This window comes from Fistularia commersonii, chromosome 21 (genome assembly GCF_037954325.1).
Source record: "Fistularia commersonii isolate RoL2024-O1a breed Wild chromosome 21, RoL_Fcom_v1.0, whole genome shotgun sequence".
NCBI lineage: Eukaryota > Metazoa > Chordata > Actinopteri > Syngnathiformes > Fistulariidae > Fistularia > Fistularia commersonii.
In genome coordinates, this window is record NC_141304.1 from 12,571,376 (window position 1) to 12,598,642 (window position 27,267).

A 27,267-nucleotide genomic window follows, 5' to 3' on the forward strand; every position below is an offset into this window, starting at 1 on the left:
TACATACGATAATATGTTCTGGCAACTGAACTCAGGTTGCCTGTGAATAAACAAAGTCGATCTGAGCAGAAGGGGATTCTCCAGTCCAATAAAAAAAAGACAAACAAATGATCGTCCTGCGAGAGCACTTGGGCTCCTACTGTTCCACTTCTTGCACAAACAAATAGCAACGAATGAGCCGCTCCGTCAGCTGTTCGAATGAGATTCGGCCACGGCGCTCGGAAGTCGCGCCGCAAACAATCGCGGACCGACCGAAAGCCCCCCCGAAGGGAGGAAGAAGGATGGAGGGTAATTGACTTTTCGTCCGCTTTGAAACGGTTTACAACCACACGTAAATAAATGGTGTTTTCACCACTTTCGCTCATTTTCTACACAAACCAGCGCCGCGGTCGGCATGCGAACAAACGGATTGTGTCGCTCCTAAATAACGAGGATGGCGTTCAAAACCCGCGCGGTGAGCGATGTTATCGACCTTAGAAATCAACATTTCGAAAACTAAAGACATGATTAATGATTTTAAGGAAGAGGTCAAACATGGATGCGGTCTTTCTGTAAATAAGTCGCTTGGACCGAGGTCGGAAAAAAACGTTCCTTTTTATTTGTGTCCAGCCTTCCTTCGAAAAGCACTTTGTGAACAGTTACGAGCAATTATTTGACCATTATAGCTCATTAGACTCATTACAGATAAAGATTCAAGTCTGTGTAAACCGTCGGTCGGCTGATTGATGGGGACAGAACCAAGGTGAAGCCCGGACGAATAACGGCTCTCTTGTGAAGTAGCGCTTATATCGAGCTCCATCCCATAATTGTTCGTAATGACGATTTCAAATATTGAACTTCTGTGTTCTTCAAACGCCGTTACACTTCGTTGCGCTGGACTTCCTTTACACAAAGCTCCAATGTTTTATGTCTATATCGTTGTCTACGCCGGTAAATTACAGGATTTTATTATCGTGTCATCGACACAGACCGCGTTTTAATCCCGACGTGCACCGGATTCTACTGTTTGAAACCAGATATGTTTTAGATGATACCAAAAACAGAGCTGTTCCAGAAAGAAAGCGGCGCCACAAAAAAGGCAGAAAATTAATAAAATGGTTTCAAGGGACGTACTCATAATAAATGACTGAAACATTACCATGAGTCAGCAGATAATCACAAAAATAAAAAAAATTGAATTAAAACATACATTTCCTAAATATGTAGATATACAACAAACTCATATATATTTTTATACTGATCAAATCACACACATATATATATATAAATATATACATTTATATAAATTACTTTTCTTTTATTCTTCCTTTTCCTTAATAGGGGGATACTCTTTTAACACACTTGAGATGTTTCTCCACTCCACACACACACACACACACACACACACACACACCTATATGTCCTTATAATTCTTGCTAGCATTCTTCTAGGCCTAGATTCATAGCACAGGAAAATTGTTTTATTTTTTTCAATAAATAATTCCATGCTATTCAGAGTCTTGCAATTTGTCGCGCTTTTGACTGTTTATTTTTGCTTTCTGTTTTTCTTTTTTTTTTTCAAGGCATAATTTTGTCACATTTCATTAAATTCTTTCTCACCGTTTCCCGCCTGCACGCCGCTTCCAATTGGACCGTCTGCATTTCAATGTGGATTTTTTTTTTTTTTTTTTTCAATGTTAAAAAAAAAAAAAATCACACTTGTTTACCTCTTAAGTTGTTTTCAGACGGCACAAGCCAAACCCGGGCCTGGCTGTATAACGGTTATTAGTTTTTGTTGTGATGATTGCTGGTGCACTTTGGTGGTTTTGGTGGTTACTGCAAGGGGAGGGGAGGGGTGTGTGAGGGTTTGTGGGAGGGGTGTGTGTTTGCGTACGTGTGTGTGTGTGCGTGTGTGTGTGTGTGTATGCATGCACTGCTCTCTAACCTGGGGTCTCTGGGGCATGGCACACACATGGAAGCACTTTAGAGCTTCACTACACTGCAATTGGGCCTATTACGATAATTACAGCTTTAAAGCCTCAGCAATTTGTATGAGGCATACCCCGGCGCAACCGCCGAGCCTTTGGCCCTGCAGAACAACAGTCCCCCCCCTCCACCTTCGTCCTCCCCCCGCCCGCTTTCTACACACTCTCTTTGTCTCTACATTTCACTCTCTCGTCACATTCCTGCCCTCAGTTGCTCTCTTTATTCTTGCTCCCCGCTCCTCTCCGGTTACATAAATATCAGGTGGGTGGGGGTGGATTTTCACGTTACGGGGGCCTGCGGAGCGCGCTCTCTTGGATGCGTGTTACCGTAAGAGGCCGGGTCGCAGGAAAAAAAAAAAAAAGAAGGGAAAAACGGAGTATCAAAGGGTGCGGTGGGATCCGCGTCAGAGCTTCACCTGTGTAAAAAAAACAAAACAAAAAAAAAAAAACGCCTGTTTGCCGTCGCTGCGGGCGTGGGGACGGCGGGAAACGGTCCTGCGGTTGCAAACGTGATTTTTATTACAATTGAGGGCTGCGACTTTGAGCCGGAGAGCATTTTTTTTTGTGTGTGTGTGTGTGTGTGGAATCACCCTGGGCTGCTGGAGGAGGAACGTCATTCCTCTGATTGGATTCCAGTGCGGCGGCCTACACAAACAAACAGCGTCGCAGCGGTTTTTGGTCCAGAGTCTGCGTTTCTCAGACGGAGGAGAAGCCTTTGGCTCGGCCCCAAACCAAATCAGCCGTTAGCGTTACGCCGAAGTACGGGTTTTCGTTAAACGATGTCGGTTCGTGCGCGGTCTATTATTCACCGGGGAGGGTTGTTTTTAGCGCCGGTAGCCCTCTGAGGACCCATTAGGCCCGGCCTTTTGTGCGACGTGCATCATAAACAAATCAAAACACTCAAATAACTCCTTCCAGTCGGCCCTTTTGAACACCTTAATCAATATCGCGGCGTGGAGAATAAGAAGGAAGAGAAAAAAAAAAAAGCTTTTAAACGTCTTTTAAATGTTTTTTCCTGTAAATTCCCCCCACAGCGGCGGCTCCTTGGTCAGACTTGGTTCCGCGAGGGTTAAATCAAATTATGCAAAACGTGTTTGCAAAGATGCTTTGAGGCATTTTTCTCTTGGCAGCTTTCAGCAATTCTTCTTCTTAAAAAAAATGCCAGGTCGAGGGTTAATTCTATTATTTCCACTACTTACATTTCCCTGTGTTTGTTTTCAATTTTTTTTTTTCTTTTTTAATCACGGTTGTGATAGGGGTTTTACAAAGTGTACCGTATTTGTGTTTGATACATTCTCACCAGGGGTTGGTCTTTGTTTCCTGAACAAAATGTCCACAAACACAGATGGTAAATCTCTTCCTTTGAAAAAAAAAACAAAAAAAAAACACACCCCTAATGTCATTGGGCCGGCAGCTCACGCTAAACAGGGGAAATAGCTGTTTCTGGATGTCAGATTAAAAAAAAAATTTTTTTTTTTACTTAACTTTCTGGATCAGGAATCCAGAAATAAGCCCTAAATGAGCCGTGATCCAGGTCTTTAAATGTGAAATAACATCGACTTTAATCCAGCAAGGTGTCAATTCAATCACCTCCTGGATGAAGGCTAACGCTAACACACACACACACACACACTCACCCTGTGATCCCACGGCTCTTCCACACGTCATAGAGCACCAGTGGGATGTTGCCGCTCGCTGTGGGCGACCCGGCCTGTGGAGGATAGATAGAAAGAGAGAGAAAAAGAGAGAAAAAGAGAGAGAGAGAGAGAGGGAGGTGTGATGATGGATGGATCGTCTCCTTCTCTTCCTGCTACTTGGACAGAAACACTGTTTAGTCTTCCTCAGCCCAGCTCGCCCCCCCGCCCTTCCATTTTCCCCTCACGGACAGCTGTGTCAGCACAGGTGACACCTCCAACACCCACCCAGGCGCTGGAGCTCTCGGCGCCCCCCTCCCGCCTCCCGCCTCCCGCCTCCCGCCTCCCGCCCGTCAGTCTAGTATTTTTTATTTACACAATATGGCTCAGCCGGACGGGGAGTTCTTAATCCATCACCGTGGAGTGGCAGTCAGGTCTGGGAGGGGGTAGAAATGTGAACGTTTTGAAGCGTCGGGGAAGAGTTGCGTATTTTAGTCATGCATTTTAAGGATAAATAAAGTTTAGAAATCCCTTTTTTTTTTTCTTGCAGCTGGAAGGTTCCCGGTTCAATTCTAAGCTCTGGTTTCCTCACACAGTGCAAAAACATTCAGGGGGTTCACTGGAGACCCGAAATCACCCAAATGTGTCCATGAGAGGGTGAACCTCGGCCCTCGCTTTATGAATTTAATTTATTCTTTGATTCAATTCAAGAATATGATAATTTCTCAGCCCAAAAACACTCACTGCAGTCCTTTTCATGGGTTTGTAATGGGAAAAAATACAGAAAGGAATTAGACATAACCTTAATTATTTGTCTTTCTTTTACTTTCAACGTATTTATCTATTTATTCTTCTAGATGTTATTTATCTTATATACAAATGATATTTTTTTCTGCCTTATATCTCTAACCCAGAGATGCTGCCATCGTTATATTGTGGGGCCACGTCCTGCCTTTTAAGGTTATTTGTGTCTGGTTTTGATTCCACTGAACCTGAGAGCTGCTATCTCTAAATTTCATTGCACTGTATAATGACAATAAAAGGCTTGAATCTTCCTTCTCTTCCTGGCAGCACTCGACGTTTCACTAAATCAGCAAATGTAAAGCTGTCTCTCATATGCGACCCCCCGCAAACGCTTTCTCCAGCAAGCTGTCTTTCATTAATCCAAACTAACAATCACTTTCTTTCATTAACGTAGTCGCCCCTTTAGCCTCATCAGCCGTCTTTAGCGCATCTTTGTCCTTCAGGATCGTACAGATTGTTGACTTTGCCATGTCGTAGCGCTTGGCGAGATCTACAACATAAACACTTTCACGTTTAGCTATTATTGTTCTTCAGATCGACTTCTTCTCAACACCGCTATCACGAGCACTCTTAGCTTTTTCGGGAGCCGTGATGAGGGCTAATTTACTGAAAAAAAAGGGTAAAAAATAGCATTATAACAAGAGAACACAAAAATGAACAATGTAGAAGCACGCAAGGCTGCCGCTGCGCTACGCTACAATGCTACGACGCTACAACGCCACGACGCAGAAAGCCTCTGAGTTTGTTTGTCCGTGCGTTCGTGCAGCGACTATTAACTTTTTTTTGGGAGCCGTTATGAGGGTTAATTTACTGGAAAAAAAAAAGGTAAAAAAAATGGTATTATAACAAGAGAACACAAAAATGAACAATGTAAACTACGCATAGAAGCACACTTGGCTGCCGCTACGCTACAATGCTACTACGCTACAACGCCACAATGCAGAAAGCCTCTGAGTTTGTTTGTCCGTGCATTCCTGCAGCGAAGCCTGTTCGCGTCTCGATTAAAAATCTGATTTAATCGATCTCCGTTCATAGGCCGATTTGTGCGACCGTATCGGACCCGTGAATGAGCGGGCGAATGGTTGCACGCCTCCATACGCGGCCCTGCGATGGATTGGTGTCCGGTAAGATGAGCGTCACAGAAAATAAATGAATGAATGAATGTCCTTTCTTCTGTTGTTGCCGAAAAATGACCTTCCCCTTTCCTTGTCTGTCAAGGTGGAGGGAGGGAACGGAGGATAGGGGGGTTCAAAACACACACACTCTACTCCGTGTGTGTGTGTGTGACCGATGACTCGTAACTCGGATTTCAGTCTTAACGCTATCCTCCGTTCAGGAGTGTATTTGATCGTAAAAGAGTGTTTTTAAAAAAAGTTCCTTATATAAAGATGGTTTCTGTTAATTTATGCTGCTGGAAATATTTTCCTTGGCGACTGCAGGGAATACATTAGGGTTTTTTTTTGTTTTTTTTTTTTGCTGGCGAGAATCGCTCTCTTTCAGACTTCCTCGGCTCCGGGATACGACCCCCCCCGGGCTCTCGACTGTCGGAGACGAACCCTTATCGAAATTTTCTTTGAAACCGAAAATCCTGGCGGTTTATAAAAGTCTGATTTGAAGGACAGCAACGGCGGGCGAGGCTTCCCGACTGTCACGCCGCCCTTGCAAAATTGACAGCGACGCTTGTGTTCGCTGGCGCGGCGTCCAGCGGAGGCCGGTGGACACGACACTGATGGCAGCCGCGTGGAGCTCTCGCGGGAACCAGGCCAGCTCGCCGTACAAACTGTGTGTGTGTGTGTGTGTGTGTTGCACCGCCATGTGGTGCCAGGCATGTTGCCAGGGTGATGTGGCAGCGGCGGGAGGGGGAGGGGAAGGTATCCGTCCAGCTGAGGCCTGGACATCCGCCCGCTCCGACTCCTTCTGCTGTGCAGCGCCGGCCTTTCGCTCGCCGCGCTTGCAGGAACATTTTCCTCTGATGCTGTGGGAAACAAGAGGGACTCGCATCCCCCTCCTTCACCTCCAACCCTCCCCTCCGCCGCCCACGGCCCTCCGCTCTCTCGCTCTTTTGGTCCAACACTACTGGAGGAGGTTCTGGACGAACTTCAGTCGGACTTTAAAAATGTTCCTCCAACAACGAGCACGGCTTTAATACGCTTTGTCATAAACTGCAACCCCGGCAAATGTTCAACTACGGCGTTCTGTTATATTTTGTGGCCGGGAAATTGTTCGGTCTGTTTTTTTTTTTTTTTTTTTTTTTTTTAATATATACTACATTTTTTATAATCTGGCTGATTTTTTTAATTTTTTTATTATTAATCACTTTTAATATTATAATTTTAATCCAATAAAATATGATATTAAATCTGTTAATTTTAACATAATTTCTTACACAGTTTTAGCAAATTCCAGAAAGTTTTCAGCACTTTTCCAGTTGTTTTTTTTTTTGTGGGGAGATACTTAATATATTCTACTTAAAATAAAACTGTAATAGCTTCTCTGATTCATTTACTCCTGTCCTTATTTCACCTCCAACCGGGTCTACTACTGGGATTCAACAATAAAAGAAATAGAAAACACACTGTACATAGTGAATGAAACACGTGCACACACACACACACACACACACACTCTCTAGACTTCAGAGATTTCATATCCAATACTTGGAAAGACAGAATGATGAGGCAGCGAATGTTTTTCCGGTCTTTGGGAACGACCAATTTGCAGAACGACCATGGCCGAGAGATTCTAACTTCAACATCGCCGTTTTTGCGAGACGCTATAAAACCGTAAACACGCCCAAACTTCCAGATGGACGTCACCGATGCTTTGCTCGTCCGCGGTACCGACTTAAAACTTAAACTTTGGATTATAAAAACCGCACACGTTTGAATATCAAACGGAGCCGTGGTTCCACGCGGGTTGCGGATTGAAAAACTTGACCGTATAAAGTTATAACTGAACTCCAGCGCTCGCCAAGTCCTCTGCTGGGGGTAAATTACGGCGGCCGCCGTCGGAATACGGGAACGTCGCTCCGTCGGCGGCCAGCAGCTTCCAGAAAACAGATCAGGCGTGTTTGGTTGAGTCCGGCATCTCATTAGTCAGAGGTGAAGGGGGGGGGGGGAGGAATGGTACACCATGTCTTCTCCAAGGACAGTCAGTGTGTGTCCGTGTGTGTGTTTTCAAGGGAGGGCTGATCGGTGTAAGTCTGAACTCACTCCCCCTTTTATACAGAAACACAGCGAGGCATGAGCGCATAGGACGCGCTGAGGGAAGCCAGACATCCAGAGGGAGAACGAGCCAGAAACGAAAAAAAAGGAGGGGACGGGCCCGGCGGCGAGGAGACCGACCGCTTCACCTTTCACAGACGAGCGGCCCTGCGGTGGAAATTTCCCCCCGGAGCGGCGAAGACCTCCGATCCGAGCGCTAACCGCACGCGAGCACGCGTTTTCCCGAAACGCAGCTTCCAAGCCGGGGCGTCGCACGTGAGTCCCGCTCCCGTCCCGGCAGCGAAACAGTCTGCTGACACGGAGGAAATTCACTTGTTCGGTTCCCCGTCTGCGAGGCATCACCTGACAGCGCTGTTTAAAATGCTTGCGCCAGAGGAGGCGGTGTACTCCGTGTGTGTGTGTGTGTGTATACCTTTGCGAGCATGATCCTGGTCTTTGCCACGTCGAGAGGAGTGGTAACAAAGGCAGCCACAGCACCTACAAACACACACACACACATACACATTGTTCGAAGCGTGAACATAAAAGGTACTCCAGCTCTCACGCGGGTCCTCAAACGTTTAAAAATAAACGTATAAAGGGCTTTACTTCCCCCGGCGTGGGGACATCAAAGTAGATATTCGCCAATAAACTGCCGGGCTCTTGGAGCTCTGCAACATTAAGTTCGTAAAAAAGGAGAATATTTCCCTTCCAGGACCCCCCCCTCCCCTTTTTATACCACAAAAGCTAGACAGACACACTTCTATTCCCTCACACACACACACAAAATTATGTGCAAGACATGGAATCAGACTTCGCTCAAACGCTTACATATTGAAGAACCGCCGCCGCCCACACACACACACACACACACACACACACACACACACACAATGCCCAATAAATCTTTATTCAATTGGATGAGCCACATGATCCGGCGGCGGATCGCCGAGCGCGCCGCAAAAATCAGTAAGTGTTCCGGGTAAACGTTGCATTATGTGTTCCCGGGGGGGCGACGGGAGCGGAAGCCGGCTAAAATTGGGGGGGATAAAAACACGACGTTGCGTTTTTTTGCTGTGTAAACGACAGCCGAATAATCGGTGGATTAAAACGGGGGGCCGCCCCCATCCGGCCTCCGAAGGGTCAATTAACCTTGACTTGGATACGGGAAAAAATCGTCGCGAGACGATTTCCGAGATTCTCGGAGAACAATAGGGGAACGCATTAGCCCGATAAAATCCCGGGGAAGCGGACGATCGGATCGGAGGGGGTGACGAAGTTTGGATGCTAATCGGCCGATGATGTCATCCGGTTTCGGCGAGCGAAGCCGGTTTAATCCCCTCCGCTTGACCGACGATCCCGGGTTCGTCATTTCACGTCGCGTCCGTGGAGCGTTTTTTTTTTTTTTTACCCCACCGATCGGTTTAAATTCCTAACCTCGAAGATAATCGTCGATGGGAACGCTTCCATGTTTCCACTCTACCTTGTTTGCCGTTCTCTCTGCTTTTAAAGAAGCCGCTCAGCCGGTTGTGTTTTCCCCCTCCCTTTGGCTCATCCTGCTCCGAGCCCCTTTCTCGCTCTTTTCTTCTCCCTTTCTTTTTTTTTCCTCTTTTTTTTTTTTTTTTTTTAAGAAAACCACTTCAGGCCCCAGCGCTCAGGAGGTCGCGCAGCTGCAGGGGCCTCCGCTCCCCGGAACAAACCCCCCCTCATCCCTCCCGGGACGGGACGGGACAGAGATACTGGGTTTGTGTGTGCGTGGTCGGACACGGACGGCGAGATGTTCCCCGCTATCTCGGGAGAAAACTACATTTAAAACAATATCGTCGCACTGACAAACCTTCCTCAGCAAATTTACCCGCTGATTTTTTACATTTACACTTTTACATACATATATATGCAAACTCCGATGCAGAATGTCATGTGTAGGAAGTTAGATGTAACTATAAGCCCTTCATTTTCTTTACTGATGCACCAACAACAAAAGTATGTAATACTTTAACAACAACAATACAACAACAATGTAATTCACCCAACTTTTTTTTCTTCCCCGACACTTTGGCTAAACTCGTCCTTCCCCTCCCGACCATCTATTCACCTTTCCATCTATCCGTCCGTCCCTCCCTCTTTCTCTCCCTCCATCCCTCTTTCCCAAAGCAGCATATAATCCCCTGCACCTGCAAAAGCTCCGCAGACTGCAGCCTGCCAAGAGTAGAGCGTGTGACCTTGCCTCCATGACCACAGCGTCTGGGAGAAAGAGAGGGAAATGTCGAGGGGTCGGGGAGAGAGAGGGGGGGCAGGTTGACGATAGAGGAGGATGATGAAAGAGCAAGAAAGTGGGAGAAAGAGGGGAAACAAAGGGGGGAAAAAAAGAGAGAGAGAATGGTCGTTTTAGTGGAGATACCGGACACATTGGAAACACATTGTGAACTCTGGTCCGGTCTGGCCCGGGGTCCGGTGCCGGCGGCTGGGAACGCGGCCGTCCGGCTATTTTTGTGTTGTCTTTTCTCCCCAGTGATGTCATCCTATTTATTTCCCAAGAACTAGGCCGGGACAAGAGGGAGGTAAAAGAATAGGCCGGAGCGTTCCCACTGAATGGAGATCGGCGTTTTCGCGGGACAGGACGCCGCCGTCACAAAGGTCGCAGTGATTTTTTTTATTTTTTTAACTGCGTTCAAAGCTGCAGAAATGTAAAGTTGAGCTGGAGGAAACAAACCAGGAAGTAAATTACACTAATAATGATAATAATACAAGTTATACTGTTCTTCTCAGTCATTTTCTGTTACGCTCGCCCAGGAAGAAGAAAACATTTCGCCCCCCCACCACTCTCCACCGTAAAAATAAATAGTATAATTTGTCTATAAAATTGTTCTACGTACACCTTAGTAGTATCCTTATCATTATTATTATTATTATGATTGTTAACATTGAGGAAAAGAAAAAAGAAAGAAATATAGATCAACAAAGAATAACTTTTTTAAACATTGTTTGTTAAGTCTGTAACAGAAAAGATTTAAAGTGCATCATTTTGCATGAAATAAAAAAAATACTTATTCAAACTATATACAGTTTTAAACCGACTGAACCATTTGATACTGAAAAATAAAGTTAAATAAAATCAATAAATAATAATAATTCTAATTGATCGACAACAATAACTCAAGAGCACTTTAACCTACAAAACATAAATGAATAAAACAATTTGTGCTGTTTTGTTTTGTTTTTTTTTCTCGCTACATTCGCTTAGTCAGATTTCCTCGTCTTAGCTTTTGGGTGACTTTCGTTTTCTCATTATCTCTCACCGCCTTTCTTATCATCTCTGGTAAAATATTTTTCCATGGTGTCTCTCGAGGATTCGTCCACCGCACTTAATTTCTCCTGCTCTGTGCTGTGCGTGCGCATAATCGGTGCAAAAAAACCAAAACAAAAAAAACAAAACAGAGCTAACACTACACCATTAGCATGTTCGTCGGGCATCGCAACCTGTTTAAGAAGCAATGCTGTAAGGAAACACACAATGAAACGCTATAAAAAGATCAGGTATTATTTTCCAGTTAAGATGACTTGTCGTTTTTTTTGACGCTTCATTCAATCATGATCGTTACCACTTATCCTCCAATCGGGATCCCAGGAGTTCACCCTGGTTCGGTCGCCAGTCATTAAAAGGCCACAAATGGAGACTTACGACCGTCCGGCCTCTCATTCCCGCGTCACATAGAGACACGGGCGTCATTTTACAGACATAAAACCATTCGCCCTTTCATTCACCCATCATATGGACCTAAAACCATTCACTCCTTCATTCTCACATCTGGGCAATTCAGGGTCTCCGATAAACTTCATGCATGTTTTCCTGTGGGGAAAAAAAACAATATGCAACTTCAGAAGACTGACAGGAACTCTCCAGGAACTGAATGTTCATTCATTTCAGTGAAAAGCTGAAATTAGCAAATGGCTTTGCGAGAAGAACCGCTGACTTAACATTTCTAGCGTGATGTTTTGGAAATTGTCCTTGGACGCACCGTTATCCCGAGAGTACTTGAAATTAAACCGCAGATGTTAATTGTCACATATAATCCCCCCGAGCATCCTTCACCGGGGACAGGTAACTGCCGCGGAGGTGACGCAGCTTGCCGCTGTCTCTGCGCTAAACCGCAACACACACATTTGAAGAAGAGATCGGAGCTGATGGGAAACAATAAACATGTGGGTTCGAGTGGAAGCCGGAGATAAAAAAGTCCAAAACACGGGCCGTGTTTGAAGAGACTCCCATCACGGCGCTGGCTACTGAGTGGAACCACCTGATGTTTTTTTGTTTCCAGAGTGAACAGGACAAGAAGCTTTCGCTCTCTCTCTCTCGCTCTCTCTGGTGCACTCGCCCTCACCCCCCCGAACAAGTTCCCGCAAAGCGATGGGGAAACCGACTATGCAGGGTTTAGTTTTTGTACCAAATGCGTGTGGACAGCTGGGCTGCCTCGGGCACCGCGAGGTATGATTACGTCTCGGGGAGAGCAATCGGGCGAAAGCATGGAGCGATTACTGATATTTTCTTTGCCCCCGCCTCCACCTCTACCCCCTCCAACCACCACGGCTGCAAGTTTTTAATCTGTTGCATATTATCTCATTCTCCCTTCCGACTTCACACACATGGAAATTAAAAAAAAAAAAAAAAAAAAAAAAAATGTGGTCCCTGAATGTTTGTGTGTGTGTGTGTGTGTAGCACATACAAACACAAACAAGGGAAGGGATGCAAAAAAAGGAGACAAACCTCTTGTGTGTGTTTGAGTCTGTGTATGAGTGTGTGTGTGTGTGTGTGTAGCACATACAAACACAAACAAGGGAACGCATGCAAAAAAAAAAGAGACAAACCTTTTGTGTGTGTTTGAGTCTGTGTGTGTATGTGTGTGTGTGTGTGTGTGTGCGCGCACTCAGGATGTGTCATGTGTGCTCCATTAGACGGCACATTAAAAAGGAGAGCATTTTTCCCCCACATCAAAGGCTCCACACTGGATGACCCTACACACACACTCACACGCTCGCTCACTCACACACACACACACACACACACACACCGCCCCCTTATTTCATGAATAAATAATGAGGGGTAAACCTGGAAAAACAAACTCTTTGACCTCTGAACCTTCATGTCAGGGCTCGACTGCGCACCTGGGTGCCTTAACCACAGGCGAGGTGCGGTAGGTCCGTGTGTGTGTGTGTGTGTGTGTGTGTGTGTGTGTGTGTGTCGGGACATCAGCACACGTCAGCGATGTGTACTTGCGCAAACATTTTGTGTGTGCTACGAGATCCTCGCACTTTACCATGAGCCCCCTCCGCTTGTGATTTTAAAAGCAGAGCCCTGACTGGATGGAAGGCTGGTCAGAGGTCAGAGGTCAGATGTTGGAGCTGCTGCTCCAAACGGCGCACCTGAAGGGAACTGCGACCCGCGATTGAAGGTAATTATCTTCTTGGAAAAATTAAAATAAATAGAACCCCCCCCCACGTGTGTGTGTGTGTGTGTGTGTGTGTGTGTGTGCGCCGCTCTCCGTTCATCCATGCATACAGGGATGAAGATGCTGAGGTTCTCTTTGGGGGTTCGGAGGCTGGATCGGATCAGGAGGGGACGGCGCGTTAGATGTTCTGGAGATACGGTCGGACTGAGATCTGGGTAGAAGAAGGCTGGAACTGCCAGGGAGGAGATTTATGGACGGGGCGACAGAAGATGTGATGTTTGTTGGTGTGAGAGGAGAAGGTTAGAGGACGTCTGAGAAGGTTAGAGGACGTCTCCGAGGAGAAGAAGAAATGTTCTCAGATAACCAGTCAGATAAGGCCCACTGTAGCTTGGTGTTGGAGACGCGTACATTTAGAGACACGGCAGGTTCTCACCATGAACAGGATGGAGTTTAGCCTCAATTACATCTTTTTTTTATTTTTTTAATTCTAATTCTCATCTATTTTATCAAGATTGTAAGAATGGTTCATATTCGCACATCAGCTTCTGGGATGAAGTGGCATAAATCAGAAAGGCAAGGAGGTTGGGTAGATAAATGGTTGTTTGTTTTTTAGTTCTCTTATTTTAATATATGTTTTTGATTGCTTAAACCCCTGGAATATAGAACATTTTTTGTGGCAGACTGCCGCTCCCAAACACACACACACACACACACACACACACGTATTATTGGCATTATTGGAAGGTCAGTTACAGTTGAGTTTGACGGGTGGGAAAATAAAATGAATGTGTGAAACAATTTCTAAAATTGTCCATGTGGTTGCTGAAAAGCTGTGAAGATCCTGGCGTTGGTGCGTGTGTGTGTGTGCGTGTGTGTGTCCAGTGAGCCAGATGGACAATTACCTAATATCCTGGGATTTTTTTTTTTTTGCCTCTCCACGATATCCCCTCCGACTCAAGGACAAGTTGAACTCGTGCACTTTCTGAAAGAATTCCTCGGCTTCGTCCTCTTCCCGCGGGCGGCCATTTGCCGCTTGATTTTCTCCTCTTCCTGTTTGGCCTCGCCGACGGCTTTGTCGACTCGCCGTGAAACAAAAGCCCCCCCCCCCCCCCCCCCCCCCCCCCCCCCCAACCCGAAGCAGAGGGGACGCCGTGCCACGCAGAACTGAAAGTCCCTCGGTCGGACTTTTTTTTTTTTTTCTCAATTATTTAGTCGCGACGCCGACGTTTGTATGAGAAATGACAGTAAAAACCCATTTGCTTAAAAGCGCACTTGCTCTCTCTGCACCCCATCGGGGCAGGGAGCAAGTCCCCGTCTTTGTTACTATGGGAACGCCTCATTAGCTACTCAGAGCTCTGTGTTAATAGGGGTGGTAATTGGACTGCACACTGTTAGGAAGGAGGAGAGGAGAGGAGAGGAGAGGAGAGGAGATAAGGACGGAGGAAAGAGGGGATGAGGAAAGAGGAAAGGAGAGGAGGAGAGGAGGAAAGAGGGGATGAGGAATGAGGAAAAAGGAGGAGAGAAGAGGAGGGATGAGGAGAGGAAAGGAGAGGAGATAAGGAGGGATGAAAGAGGGGATGAGGAAAGAGGAAAGGAGAGGAGATGAAAGGAAAGGAAAGGAGTGGAGAGGAGGGGAGATAAGGAGGGAGGAAAGAGGGGATGAGGAAAGAGGAAAAAGGAGGAGAGAAGAGGAGGGATGAGGAATGAGGAAAGGAGAGGAGATAAGGAGGAATGAAAGAGGGGATGAGGAAAGAGGAAAGGAGAGGAGGAGAGGAAAGGAGAGGAGAGGAGATAAGGAGGGAGGAAAGAGGGGATGAGGAATAAGGAAAAAGGAGGAGAGAAGAGGAGGGATGAGGAATGAGGAAAGGAGGAGAGGAGAGGAGGAATAAGGAAAGGAAAGGAACAGGGTAGGTAGAGGTGAAGTAGGAGATAAGGAGACAAGAAGACAGGAAAGGAGGGATGAGGCGAGGGAGGACAGGAGAGGAGAGGAAAAGAGGGATGAGGCGAGGAGAGCAATAGAGAAACAGATGGATAGATGAAGAGAGGAACCTGGTAGGTGGGGAAGGAGGTGAGGAGACAAAAGGTGAGGAAAGGAGGGATTAGGAGAGGGAGGAGAGGAGAGGAGGAATGAGGAAAGGAGAGAAGGAAGGAGGAGAGGAGGAGCGGCGCTTCGGATTCCAGCAGTTCAGCTCTCCGCCAACGGACGTGTCCAGATGGCCCGGGAAGAGAGGGTCTTTGACGGAGGGACAAAGAGACACTTGTGGACGACAACATCTACCCCACACACACACACACACACACACACACTCACACACACACCCACGCACGTACGTACGCACGCACAGCTGCGCTGCGCATTGTCCGTCTCTGCTCGGCCGTTAGCTCCTAACATTGATGGAATGTCCGACTGTCCGCCTCTCGTGCCCTTGAGACATGATGTCACTCCAACAAAACGCCGCGTTTTTCAAAGAGAAACGGCTTTTTATGGGTCCGGGGCCACACGACGACGGGGGGGGGGGGGTTTAAAAAAAAAAAAAAAAAAAAAAAAAGACATAAAGAAATAAAGAAAGAGGGTGTGTTAAAAAAAAAAAAAAAAAAAAAAAAGGCGAGAAAGAGACAGATATACAGGGCTGGATGCGCTCAAAGCCTGGTGATAAATTGAGGGCCGTTTTTGATGGTCGCCGTGACAACCCCATTAAACCGGGGGCATTAAGTCCCATTTTCACCTGCCACAATGATACAAGGGAATGCCGAGGGTGGGCCGCGCTGTAAACGCGTCAGGGCGTAAGCACACTTAAACCCCGTGACAGATTTATCGGCGAGTCATTACTGTAAATGATGGCACCGCGTCGAGGAGGGAGCGAGATGAGAAAAGGGATAAATAACGCAGATAATAAATACAATGTGTGTGTGTGTGTGTTGGGGTGTAAAGCGAGCAAACAAATAAGGAAAAACGTAAGTCATACCTTTAAATATTCCCAGAGTGGAAACTGCACCAGCGAGAACGGGATCTGGAAGGAAACACAAGAGTTGAGATCGTCAGCGTTTTATCTGCCGGCGGGTTTCAGATTTCATCTTTAACCTCTAATCTCCTGCAGTTGTCACTCTTGCCACCTTTTCTCTGCACACACACACACACACACACACACACACACACACACACACACACCCCTTCTTCCTCATCTGACTGCTCGGCGGTTTCTCCTCACTGCTGATGATTAATGAATGAGACAGGCTGCGGTCTGGCAGCCCGGAGCGATCGGACGGACGGACGGACGGACGGATGGAGAGACTCCGAGAGAGGAATGGAAGGAGGGGGTGGAGGGGTGGGGAGGTGCTGCCACAGGAAGTTTTGGCGGGGAGGGGGGGGAGGGGATCGATGGCAATGCGAGGGCGAGACACTGAGTCAGACCACACACACACACACACACACACACACATGAGGTTGCGCTGCTATCCATGTTAGGACATTGCTTCTGAAGCAGCTAACCTGGAGAAACACCATTCCTAGCGCTACGTGCTGGATAGCATTCGAACCCGGCGACCTTTTTGAGCGGAGGGACGGCCGCTGCACCGATTACCCTCAGGTGCGATTGGATGCAACAAACAACAAACACAAAATGTATCCTCTCACACACACACACATTCACACACATGTATCCTGTTATTGTGAAGGACGGAGAAGCCGGACAGGAAGGGGGAGAGGAAGGGAAAACAAAACCAAAGAGGGAAATAAATAAAGTGATGCTGGGGTGTCATCGCTCTTTGATCGCCGTGACAAGAGGATCTTTCATCGGCGGTGGACGCCGCCTTTTTTCCCGCGGCGTTTTCAACGGGACGCTACCTCATCAAAACACGGGGGGGGGGGGTTGAACCCCATCGGACGAGAGGGAAAGACAAGAGGCGAGCTGTGCTCCTTGAAGTCTCGGTCAAAAGGAGTTCATTCATTCATCCGTCGGTTCATTTCCTATAACGTCGATCCCGCGTTCAAGATCGCCGGAGCCTATCCTGGCTCTTGTTGGGCGAGAGGCGGGTTCAAGGAAACATATAGAGCGGTGCAACAATTCACTCACTCATTCACATGATTTCCCGAACATTCATTCATTCATTCACTATTGTATCCGCTAATTTTGACCTCAGGGTTGCAGGCGGTGGTGGGACCTATCCCAGCTCTCATTGGGCGGGCGCTCATACTGGTCTTGTCGCGAGCCAATCACAGGGCTACTTGAAGAAACACGCAACCATTCACGGCCTTAAAACAAAAATTAAAATCAGACAAAAGGAGAAGGAGTACCAGTTCCATTAAATTGGGCCAAGAGGTAATTAGCTATATTTTGAATCTAATTTCTAGTCTAGAGACATTCAAGGATTCACTTTCTTATTCACACATCTGGGAAATGTAGGGTCTTCCAATGAACCTCCTGCGTGTTTTTGGACGGTGGGAGGGACCCGGAGGAATCCCGGAGAACACGGAGACTCCGCACAGAAAGATCCCCCGGTCGGAATCGAACTAGGGACCCTCTTTCTGTGAGGCAAAAGCGCCGACCTTTGCCCTCGCGTCGCCGCCAAGCCGAGTTCACACAAACATTCAATCGGAAGCAGCCGGACTTAAAGGCCATCTGCTGCTACTCACTTTTATTCAAATCCTAAACAGACGGTAAAAACAAAGCTGCTATAAAAAACATATGCCTGCGTCTTATTCAGGGTCGGGGAAGTTTAGAATTTGGAGAAAGCTCCGTCCCGGCCTGTGAGAGAAGACGTTTCAATCTAAACTTCTGGCTTCGCTCACATTTAACACTTCGAACCGAGGGTCGCAAAAAACCTATCTTGCCCAGATGTATTGAATTCATTTAAAATACGAGCTTCGTAATTTTACTCAAAAATGCGCTTCCTAATTTAATCTACTGAAAAAAGCTGCTCCCTGGTCCGTCGCGATTTGATCCAACTTTTTGCAAACAGATGAGAATACAGATTCCGGTAATAGGTAAACATACGAAATATGTATCGGGCGGTCCAACGACGACCGGGGGGGGGGGTTCGGGATGAGCGAGGAAAGAGAGGGAAGGTCACGGAAATCAGCGGGCTTCATTCGGATTTCCTGCTGACGGATTTGAAATAAAATGAGGCATTAAACATCCGCGACCACACGCTGTGTCAAAACACATTTGTAACCCTTGGGTTTCCCCTCGGCACAGTTTGAAGCAAACTCGTGCGGATCCCGGACACCGTGTTTAACGTCCGCGCCGCAGTCAAACGTAATCCCCGATATGGCTTACGGCGCTCCGTGTGCCACCGCTATCAATCTTTACGGCTGGATCTGCGCTTTTATCGCGCGTTTACGGGTTGAGCTCGTCCCACAGCTGGCCGGCGCTCGATAAGGCCTGGCTGGCACATGGCGCGGACCGGTACGCGGCGGTGGAAACGTTGAAACAATCCTCTCGGTCCTCCGGGAAGATCTCGAAAAGCCTTTTTTATTTTTTTTTTATTTTATTTTTTTCTCGACGTAGGTTTGGCCTTCGGTCCCCGGATTTGCTGAACGTTACACAATCAAAAGTGACTGCTTCTCTGTTTTCCGACAGCGAAGAAAAGATAAGCACGGGCCCTCAAAAGAATAAACGTGCACCTGTCTTTTATTACCAGTCCTAAGAGTTCGGCCTGTTTCCAAGCCGAGAGAGGGGAGAGAGATGGCGAATGCTGGAAAATGTGTGTGTTTGTACATGCTTGTGGAGGTGTGGGAGGTGTGTGTGTGTGTGTGTACGTGGGTCAAAGTGGGATACTATTGCTAAATGGAAGCAGATCAGATTGTACCAGTATCGGAGTGTGTGTGTGTGTGTGTGTATGTGTGTGTGAGGGAACATGTCTCAGCACATTGCACATTCATCGGTTGGGAACTACAGCACGCCTTGTGGAAACTTGCCAAAAAAATGAGTTAGACCAGGCAAAGCATACAAGACGAAAAATTTTTCTTTTTTTTTTTTTAATATCTAAATGTATGTTTTTATATTTATATCATTTTGTATTTATATCAGCTCCAGCCGCTGATACTAATAACCTGGAGGTCACTTAGAGCATTTGCCGGTTTGGAAATGTGTGTTTTTGTTTTTTTTTTTCTCTAAGCAGCACAAGCAAACTAGCCATTCCACATTTTTAAAAAAAATGCAAAGCTGAGCAGGAGATAAAGTTCCCCGCAGAGCGAGACGGTTTCTCCCCGCAGTTTTTCTTATTTTGCCGAGCACGGCCAATATGGCCGCCCCCTGGGTCGGAGAAGCCGCGTATCAAAAAATAAAAATAAATAAAAAAAGACATATTCCGAGCTTGCAAAACACAATTTACTCTTAAATCATTCTTATCACAAATAATGTATCATCAACTAATTTATAAAAACACAAATTTGAAAATCACACTCCACTCCCTCAGTATAAGTACCTTCGTGATGATCCACTGGTGATTTATGACCTGATTTTGCACTCCTGGCACACTGCATCGATATGTGTGTGTGTGTGTGTGTGTGTGTGTGTGTGTGTGCGCGAATGCATGTGCTTGCATGTACATACAGTCCATGCATTCATGTGTTGCCGGGCTTACGTGGAACATATGAAGGCCATATGTCTGATTAGAAGTGATAAGCCAACAAAGTCACATGCATTCTTAACCGCACATCTGTATCTTGTGTGTGTGTGTATGAGCATGTGCGTATGTGTACGGTATTGACCATAAATCAGAGGTAATAAGCAGAAGACGTGGTATCAGAGATACTTTATTCACCTAAAACGTTTTTTTAATCATCTCACATAAACAGCTTTTTACCCTGCAGTGATGTTAATTAAAGCAAGAGGTGGGGCGCTGATGGGAATCGATAAAAGACACGTAATAAATCCTGGCCTAAGGTATGAAGGCAGGGCGTAGGTAGTGACGCAGCGAGGAACTCGTACTAGCTCTTCCAAGTTGGACCGGGAGATCAATTTTAAGTGCGATAAAAACAGAAACTTTAAATCAGACCGAAGGAGAAAGAGTACCGGTTCCATTAAACTGGACCAAGCGATAATTAGCTATATTTTTAATCTAATTTCTATTCCAGAGACATACAAGTATTATCTTTCTCATTAGGGTCTTCCAATGAACCTCCTGCACGGACTGTTTGAGGAACCCGGAGAACCCCGAGGGAGAACGTGGAGACTGCACACAGAAAGCTGCAAACCGCGGTGCTAAAATATACAAATGTAGATACAACAGTAGTAAACGCAAATCCATGGGGCGGCTGTGGCTCAATGGTCAGGAACCTATGGCTCGCGAGTCATATATGGCTCTTCTGGTGATGCCGTATGGCTCCCAGACAATTTCGAGATGAAAAAGAAAAAATCAGTTTGGAACTGATTTTAAAAATACTTGTGATATTTCTTCATAATAATTTTAGGGTTAGTTGGAGAAAGCTGATTCGCTGTGGCGACCCCTGTAGGGAAAAGCTGAAAGAGGAAGAAGGAGAAGATTTCTTCCTAATACTGTGTCATTTTAAAGTAAACAGAAATTAGTTTTGAAGTTAAATTTCACGGGTCACCCGTCGGTCGGGTCGGGAACCGGTGGCTTCCGAGCACGCCTGGGTCATTGTAAAGGTGAAGAAATTAATTTTATCGAATAGCCAACTACTTTATCCGCATCAACCCTCGTAACGGAAAAGATGGCGACAAAGAAAAAAAAAAAGACGATGTTTACCGTGGATTCCAGGCTGCGTGGGCAGAGGAATTTGCATTTGGATCTGCGGTACGTCTAATATGCTATGATAAAATTGCATAGATGAAACAGTCAAATATAAAGCAGCACTTCGAGCAAATCCGTGCAGCACCAGAGGTCGCGTTAAAGGTAAGACGTATTTTATTTTTTGCGTGTTAAAAATACAATATGGCTCTCGATGAAATATATCAAGAAATATTTGGCTTTTGTGGCTCTCCCGACCCCTGCTCTAACCGGACGGTTGGTTGTTTGATTCCCGGCTTCTACCGTGTCCTCAACCTTGTGACCCGATTGGTCACAATCAGGGGTACTGATGTGGACACCTATAAATACCTGGGCGTCCACTTGGACAATAAACTGGACTGGACTTTTAACACCAATGCCATAATCAAGAAGGGTCAGAGCCGTCTGTTCTTCCTCAGGAGGCTCAGATCTTTCAACGTCTGCAGGACCATGCTGCAGATGTTTTGCCACTCGGTGGTGTCCAGCGCCATCTTCTACGCTGTTGTGTGTTGGGGCAGCAGGCTCAAGACAGCTGACACCAACAGACTCAACAAGCTAATCAGGAGAGCTGGGTCTGTCCTGGGAGTAGAGCTGAAGTCTGTTGTGCAGGTTTCAGAGAGGAGGATGATGAGGAAGCTCCTCAGCATCATGGACAACATCCATCACCCCCTGCATGCCACGCTGACGTCCTGTCGGAGCTCTTTCAGTCGTAGACTGATACCACCAAAGAGCTCCACTGAACGCCACAGGAGGTCTTTCCTACCTGAGGCTATCAGACTTTGTAATTCCTCTTCCCTCAGCCGCAGGGAATCTTCAATCTTTGTAGTTACTGCTAACAGCTAAGACAATTTATATTTCATTATATTTCTTATTCTTCCTCCTTTCTACTATCATCTATTACTGTTATGTTTTTACTTGAAACTCTGGCATAACAATTTCCTTCGGGATTGATAAAGTTGTTCTCATCTCATCTCGGGCAAGACACGGGACCCCAAGTCGCCCCGGATGGTCCTGTTTAGCGCCTTGCAAGGCAGCTGTGGCATTGCAGTGTGTGTGTGATTGCGATTGCCTGAACAGGGCTTTGAAACAGAAAGGAAGACCATTCACAATGTTATGACAAAAAAAAAAAAAAAAAAAAGTGATATCCAGGCGGTAAATTAATTTAAAGTGTTTTAAGAGAATCAAAATATGGCAATATGGGGCCGACGGCGAATACGAAAAGCAGCTGCATCTGATTTATCACATGGACGCGCTGCTGTGGCAGGGAAAATACATTTGAAACTTGACATCTGGGAAAACAGGTATAAGGTCTGCTGTTTTAGCAGGCACACAGGGAGGGAGGGAAAGAGAGAAAGACAGAAAGAGCGAAAGAGAGAGAGAGAGAGAGAGTCCGTTTGGATGATGCATTGCGAAGATACCTTGGCGACGCTCTCACTCCAAACAAAAGCGGGGGAACGTCTGATTTTTCAATTTCCTTTATCTTTGCGTTTTTCTCTCCTTGTTCCCGCCGCACAGAAGCTCTGATGCGCTGTCATATCCATCAAATCCCGGATTGTTAAGAAAAAAAAAAAACAAAAAAAACAATCATCGGGAACAAACCCAAAGGTCAAACCAAAAGTCCCACATTAATCAGCCTCTCCTCTTTAGCTATTTAACTTCCTCGCAATCCAGGAAAACAATCTCTCAATATACAGGCAACACAAATCTACTGATAAATCCTTAGATTCGATCCCCACAAGACAGTGGGCGTTTATTTAAGTTTGGACTTAATTGGCGAAGTTAGCGTTTCCGCCTCACAGCAAGAAGGTTCTTAACTGGATTGCGATCGGGGAGTTTCTCTGCGCAGTTTGTGTGTTTGCACTGTGTCTGAGAGGGTTTCGTCCCACGGTCCGAAAATATTCAGGAAGTTCCTTGAAGACCCTGAACTTCTCGGACACATGACTGACAAAGTGAATGGTTGTATATCTACACGGCGTATAAATAGCTGTATGTTTCTATGTGAATGATAGAGTGAATGATCGTCTTTCTCTGGGTGTGAACGCCACCTCTCGCCCAATCACAGCTGGGATGGGCCCGGATCCTCCCTTCAAAAAGCAGGACAAACGTTCATGAATGAATGAATGAATGAATGAATTTCGACACACACTTTCATTTTTCTACTTGCACTAGTCTGGCTTTTTTTTTCACATCTTGGACAAAATGTGCTTGTTATTCCAAAAGTGCCTTCTCCTCAAGCGGCGTTCCAAGTTCAACAGCAGAAAACTTTCCAGAGGCTCTGAGCGCGTCATAACAGCTCGCCATCTCTCACCGAGCTGCTCCTTATGCAAATCGGCCCGACTTGCGGCTTGGCTCATTTCCTTTTGTAGTCTTAACTAATACCCGCCGCACGAGAACGCAGCGTTGACATGAAGCTGATGTAAGTGAGTAAATAGTCCCCTGGGAGCTCGCTGTCCAAACAGGCATCACAGTGTGAGAACACCTTCTCCTGTAAATCACCGCGGAGGCATCAAGGCGGCGAGATACGTCACAATAATTCACACAGGCTAAAGTTTGCAGGGTCCGACGCCAAAGCCTGGCGCCAAGAGTCGTGGCTCTTTGCGATTGGTGAACCGAATCGTCCGGCAAACACCAAAAATGATGATTTCGGACAGCTATCGCCGTTCTGTGCTACCGTTAGTCACTCTGGCAGAAACATAGGAGTGCAGAGTAAGAAAAAAAAAAAAAAAAAAAAAAACCAAGATATACTGCTGTATCCATAATATAACCCGGCTCAAATCATCTCAAAGACACAAATATTAAATTAAGTGCCTTGGCGGATTCATCAAGGCGGTGAGATACGTCACAATAATTCACCAGGGGTTAGTTTCAAGGGTCCGCCGCCTAAAGCCTGGCGCCAACAGTCGCGCTTGTTTGCGGTTTGTGCACCGAATCGTCCCGCGAACACCAAAAACGATGCTTTTTGGACAGCTATCGCCGTTCTCTACTACTGTTAGTCAATCTGGCAGACACAAGAGCAAAGAGTAAGAAAAAGACAAAAAAATAAGATACCTTGCTGTATCTACAATATAGCCCAGCTCAAATCATCTTGAAGACACAAATATAAATGAGGTGCCTTGGCTTCTGTCAAACAGAGGACACGCCCACAGATCTCCAGCTGTCAAGCATACGCCGAAACATGCCGTCTATCGTCTGCTTGCTGCTCTGCATCAGAAAGCATCGCAATTTATTTTGAGTGCTGGCAACTTTGACTTCATATCTTGTGATTTATAGGTCCGCACCCAACACGGGACATCTGAACCAGCATGTCTGTCGGAGAAAAAAAACAAAACAAAACACAAAACATGCAAGCAAGCCAAAAAAACTTTTATCCTCATTATGGCAATGATGGTTATCTTTGTTGGGGCTATTGAGGCTGAGGTTGTTTATTTTATTTAATGTATGCCTTTACAGACTACACCCTGCATTGGGCTTCTTTGATTTGTCCACTTCTTGCACCCGAATGTTCATACTTTCTTAATGGCGTGGAAGACTCATAGTTTTGGTGGACGGGGATGCAAGGATTGCACCCTTGAAAAACAAAACAAATGACAACTCGGCACCGATAGAAAATGCTTCCCCGCTGCCCGTATGCAAACTCGGGGTGAGGCGAAACGGACAGTCCGCATTATGAGGTCAATCACCCGACATCTACGTCAAATAAGCTCCTAGGAGACCTTTAAAAAGACCCTGCTTCCCGGAGCTAAAACGGTCCCAGGAACTAGGCCCACGGTCCCTGGTTCCTCGGCCGTCCGATTCACACAAAAAGTTCCTAAATAGGCTCTTGGAACTGCAACATGAATGCATTTAAATCATGTCCGTCTGTTAGCGAAGCCACCCAACTTGTATCACTCAATTTCAAGTTGTTTTCTAGGCGATCCAGCGAATATTTCATTTGTATTCTCCTCTGACACAATTAAGGGTGGGAAACCGTTTCATAAAAGATAGAAATAGACGGCCCTCGCTCCCCCTTTTTCCCCTGACACCATAACTCTTCGAAAGACAGGGAAAAAAAAAAAAAAAAAACCCTCAAACATATGAAACAGATAAGAGCGTGTCAGGTATGAAATTGAAAAGAAAGGAAGAAAAGAATCAAAAACATTGCTTTCAGTTCGCGTCTACCGGAATTTCTGAAGTGATTCGCCGAGCCTTGAATGAATACTGTGTTCCGCTTCGCACATCGTTCCTGGCGCTCTGTTCCATCCTCATAATATCAAAATATGAGATCAACTACTTGCTTTGTTCACAACTCTATATTTCCCCTATTTGAAACAGGACCATGACATTATTTGTACAGTGAAACTGTAACAATGTGCCAAAACTAAAACCGTATTTTCATGACCATAAGGCGCACCGTACTAAAAGGCGCAGTCTCAGTTATGTGAGCCATTACTGTATTTAACACACACATAAGGCGCGCCTGATTATAGGGCGCAGGTTTTATATACAATCCACGCCCACACTTCCTTCTTTAACGTTCTCATGGTGTCCTCTACTACGTCCGCATTACGACAACAGCAACACACACAAGCATACAAGTGAGCGTTTTTAAAAATAGAGCGGGGGCTAAACTGAGTGTGGCTATCACATTTTTTTTTTTTTGCCGGTAATCGTCATCAATCAAACCCATCGAAGTCCTCATTCTCTGTTTCTGATTAGAACAGCTGCGCTAAATCTCCATCAAACATGCCAGGTTCACTTTCTTCAATGTCAGAGTCGCTTCCGTGCCGCGCGGCTCCTCGGAAATGACGCCGGCTTTTGCGAAAGCTCGAACAACAGTGCCGGCAGACGCGTTAGCCCGAGCATCTACAATCTATTCGCAAATTGTGGTGTAACTCGCCCGGCGCTGCCTTCCACTCTTAGTGAAACTGTGCTCTCCTAGAGGACTTTTCGTACCCCGTTGTGCGTATCACTACAATGTGACTCACCGGGATGTCGAAAGTGAGCGGCACCTCGTCCATGTTGGTGACGTGGCCGGGCTGGTTGTGTTTGTCGGCGATGTTTCCAGGGTTGTTGAAACAACAATGTTCTGCATAACGCACATACCCGTTCTTTTATATACAATTAACACCAACACTTACCCCTTTAATGTTCTCATAGTGTTCTCTACTACGTCTGCCTTACAACAACAACACACACAGGGCGCACTGCACTATAGGAAGAAAATCTAAGACTTTTATTTGCGCCTTATAGTTGTGAAAATACGGTAATAAGACATTGTCGTGATTAACGCTGGTGCCATTGTCACAATTGTTCTTGATATTGTTCTTTATTTATTCATTCTCTATACATCTTTTTCTGCACTTAGGGTAGCCAAGTTAAGGAGCCTATTCGGTGTTGTCATTGGGTCACATCTAGATACAAACAACCGTTCGCCCTCTCATTCACGGACAATTGGGGGTTCAGGGAATCAAGCCATTAACCGTTAACCACCGCGCCACTCATCTATTATCATTTCTTCATTCGGCGAAAAGTCAAGCATAAACTACAGCTTTGCAGCGAGGCCACAAAGTGGGAACTTTGCTCCAGGAGCTCAGAGGCATCTGCTCCCAAAGCCCACAAACATCTGTGTCGTCCCGCTGGCCTCCAGGGACGGGATTCCGCTGCTGGAAAACACGTAACCAGCTATCCCGCATGTGCGCGCGTTGTGAATTTTTTTTTGCGAGAAAACGTCCGCGTAACTCGGCGTATATGAGCCGATGTGTACGATGTTCGCTAGCTGACAGAAGTCGCAGCTGATCAAAGGTGACAGTGCCACTTGCTGTGACTGTCAGGTAGTGTATTATATGAATATGGAGATGTCTGCCGTGTCATTTGCCTGACAACCGTCCAGTCTGTGTATGTAGGGGCTGCCTATGCGCCCCTGCCAACTGTATTAGCGTTGACTTTATTAGTATTCATTGAGGCTTTGGGCTGTCACAGGTCCTTAGGCACTCGGCGGAGGGCAGGAAAAACACATGTCAAAATATATTCAGATTGAGCCGGGACAAGGCAGTTGCTTGCAATTTGACAAATGACTTTTAATAGGTCACACTACGGCCCGTGCATACTGATGAGTGTTAAAAGGGAAAGAGTCGGGAAGATGGATATTAAGACGGAGAGACAAGTAGACGTTCGTATAGATGGCCAAACCGACAGGCGGGAGACATTATTCATGTTTTCCGACAGATTGCTTTCCAAACAGTACCTCAGCCCTGAAAACCTGAAGCGTTGCTCCGACGAAACATCCACCAAAGTCACTTTGGAAAGCTGCTTCGCAAACTATCTGAATGTGGTTTATGTAAGGCGGAAAAAAAGGATACACGCAGTATTATCTTCATTTTAGATGTCGAAAAGGGTTTTGTGGCTCCCGGTGTTTTCTTTTCTGTGGGTCCAAATGGCTCTCGCTTGAAGCGTCGAAGGTTGCCGACCCCTGAACTAGACAGACGATCGCCGCCGTGCTCCAGAAA

The 27,267-nt window shown here is 46.1% G+C and overlaps 1 protein-coding gene across 1 annotated transcript in view; it reads right to left on the bottom strand.

Moving 5' to 3' along the window:
* Nucleotides 1-27,267, bottom strand: part of slc25a26 (solute carrier family 25 member 26) — a 71,409-nt gene that overhangs the window by 6,577 nt on the left and 37,565 nt on the right. Inside the window, exons 6-9 of the mRNA XM_086168733.1 lie at nt 16,018-16,062; nt 9,779-9,848; nt 8,038-8,102; nt 3,601-3,674 (exon numbers count right to left, since the gene is read on the bottom strand). Coding sequence (XP_086024859.1) covers nt 3,601-3,674; nt 8,038-8,102; nt 9,779-9,848; nt 16,018-16,062 — 254 coding nt within the window. The remainder of the gene's footprint in view (nt 1-3,600; nt 3,675-8,037; nt 8,103-9,778; nt 9,849-16,017; nt 16,063-27,267) is intronic.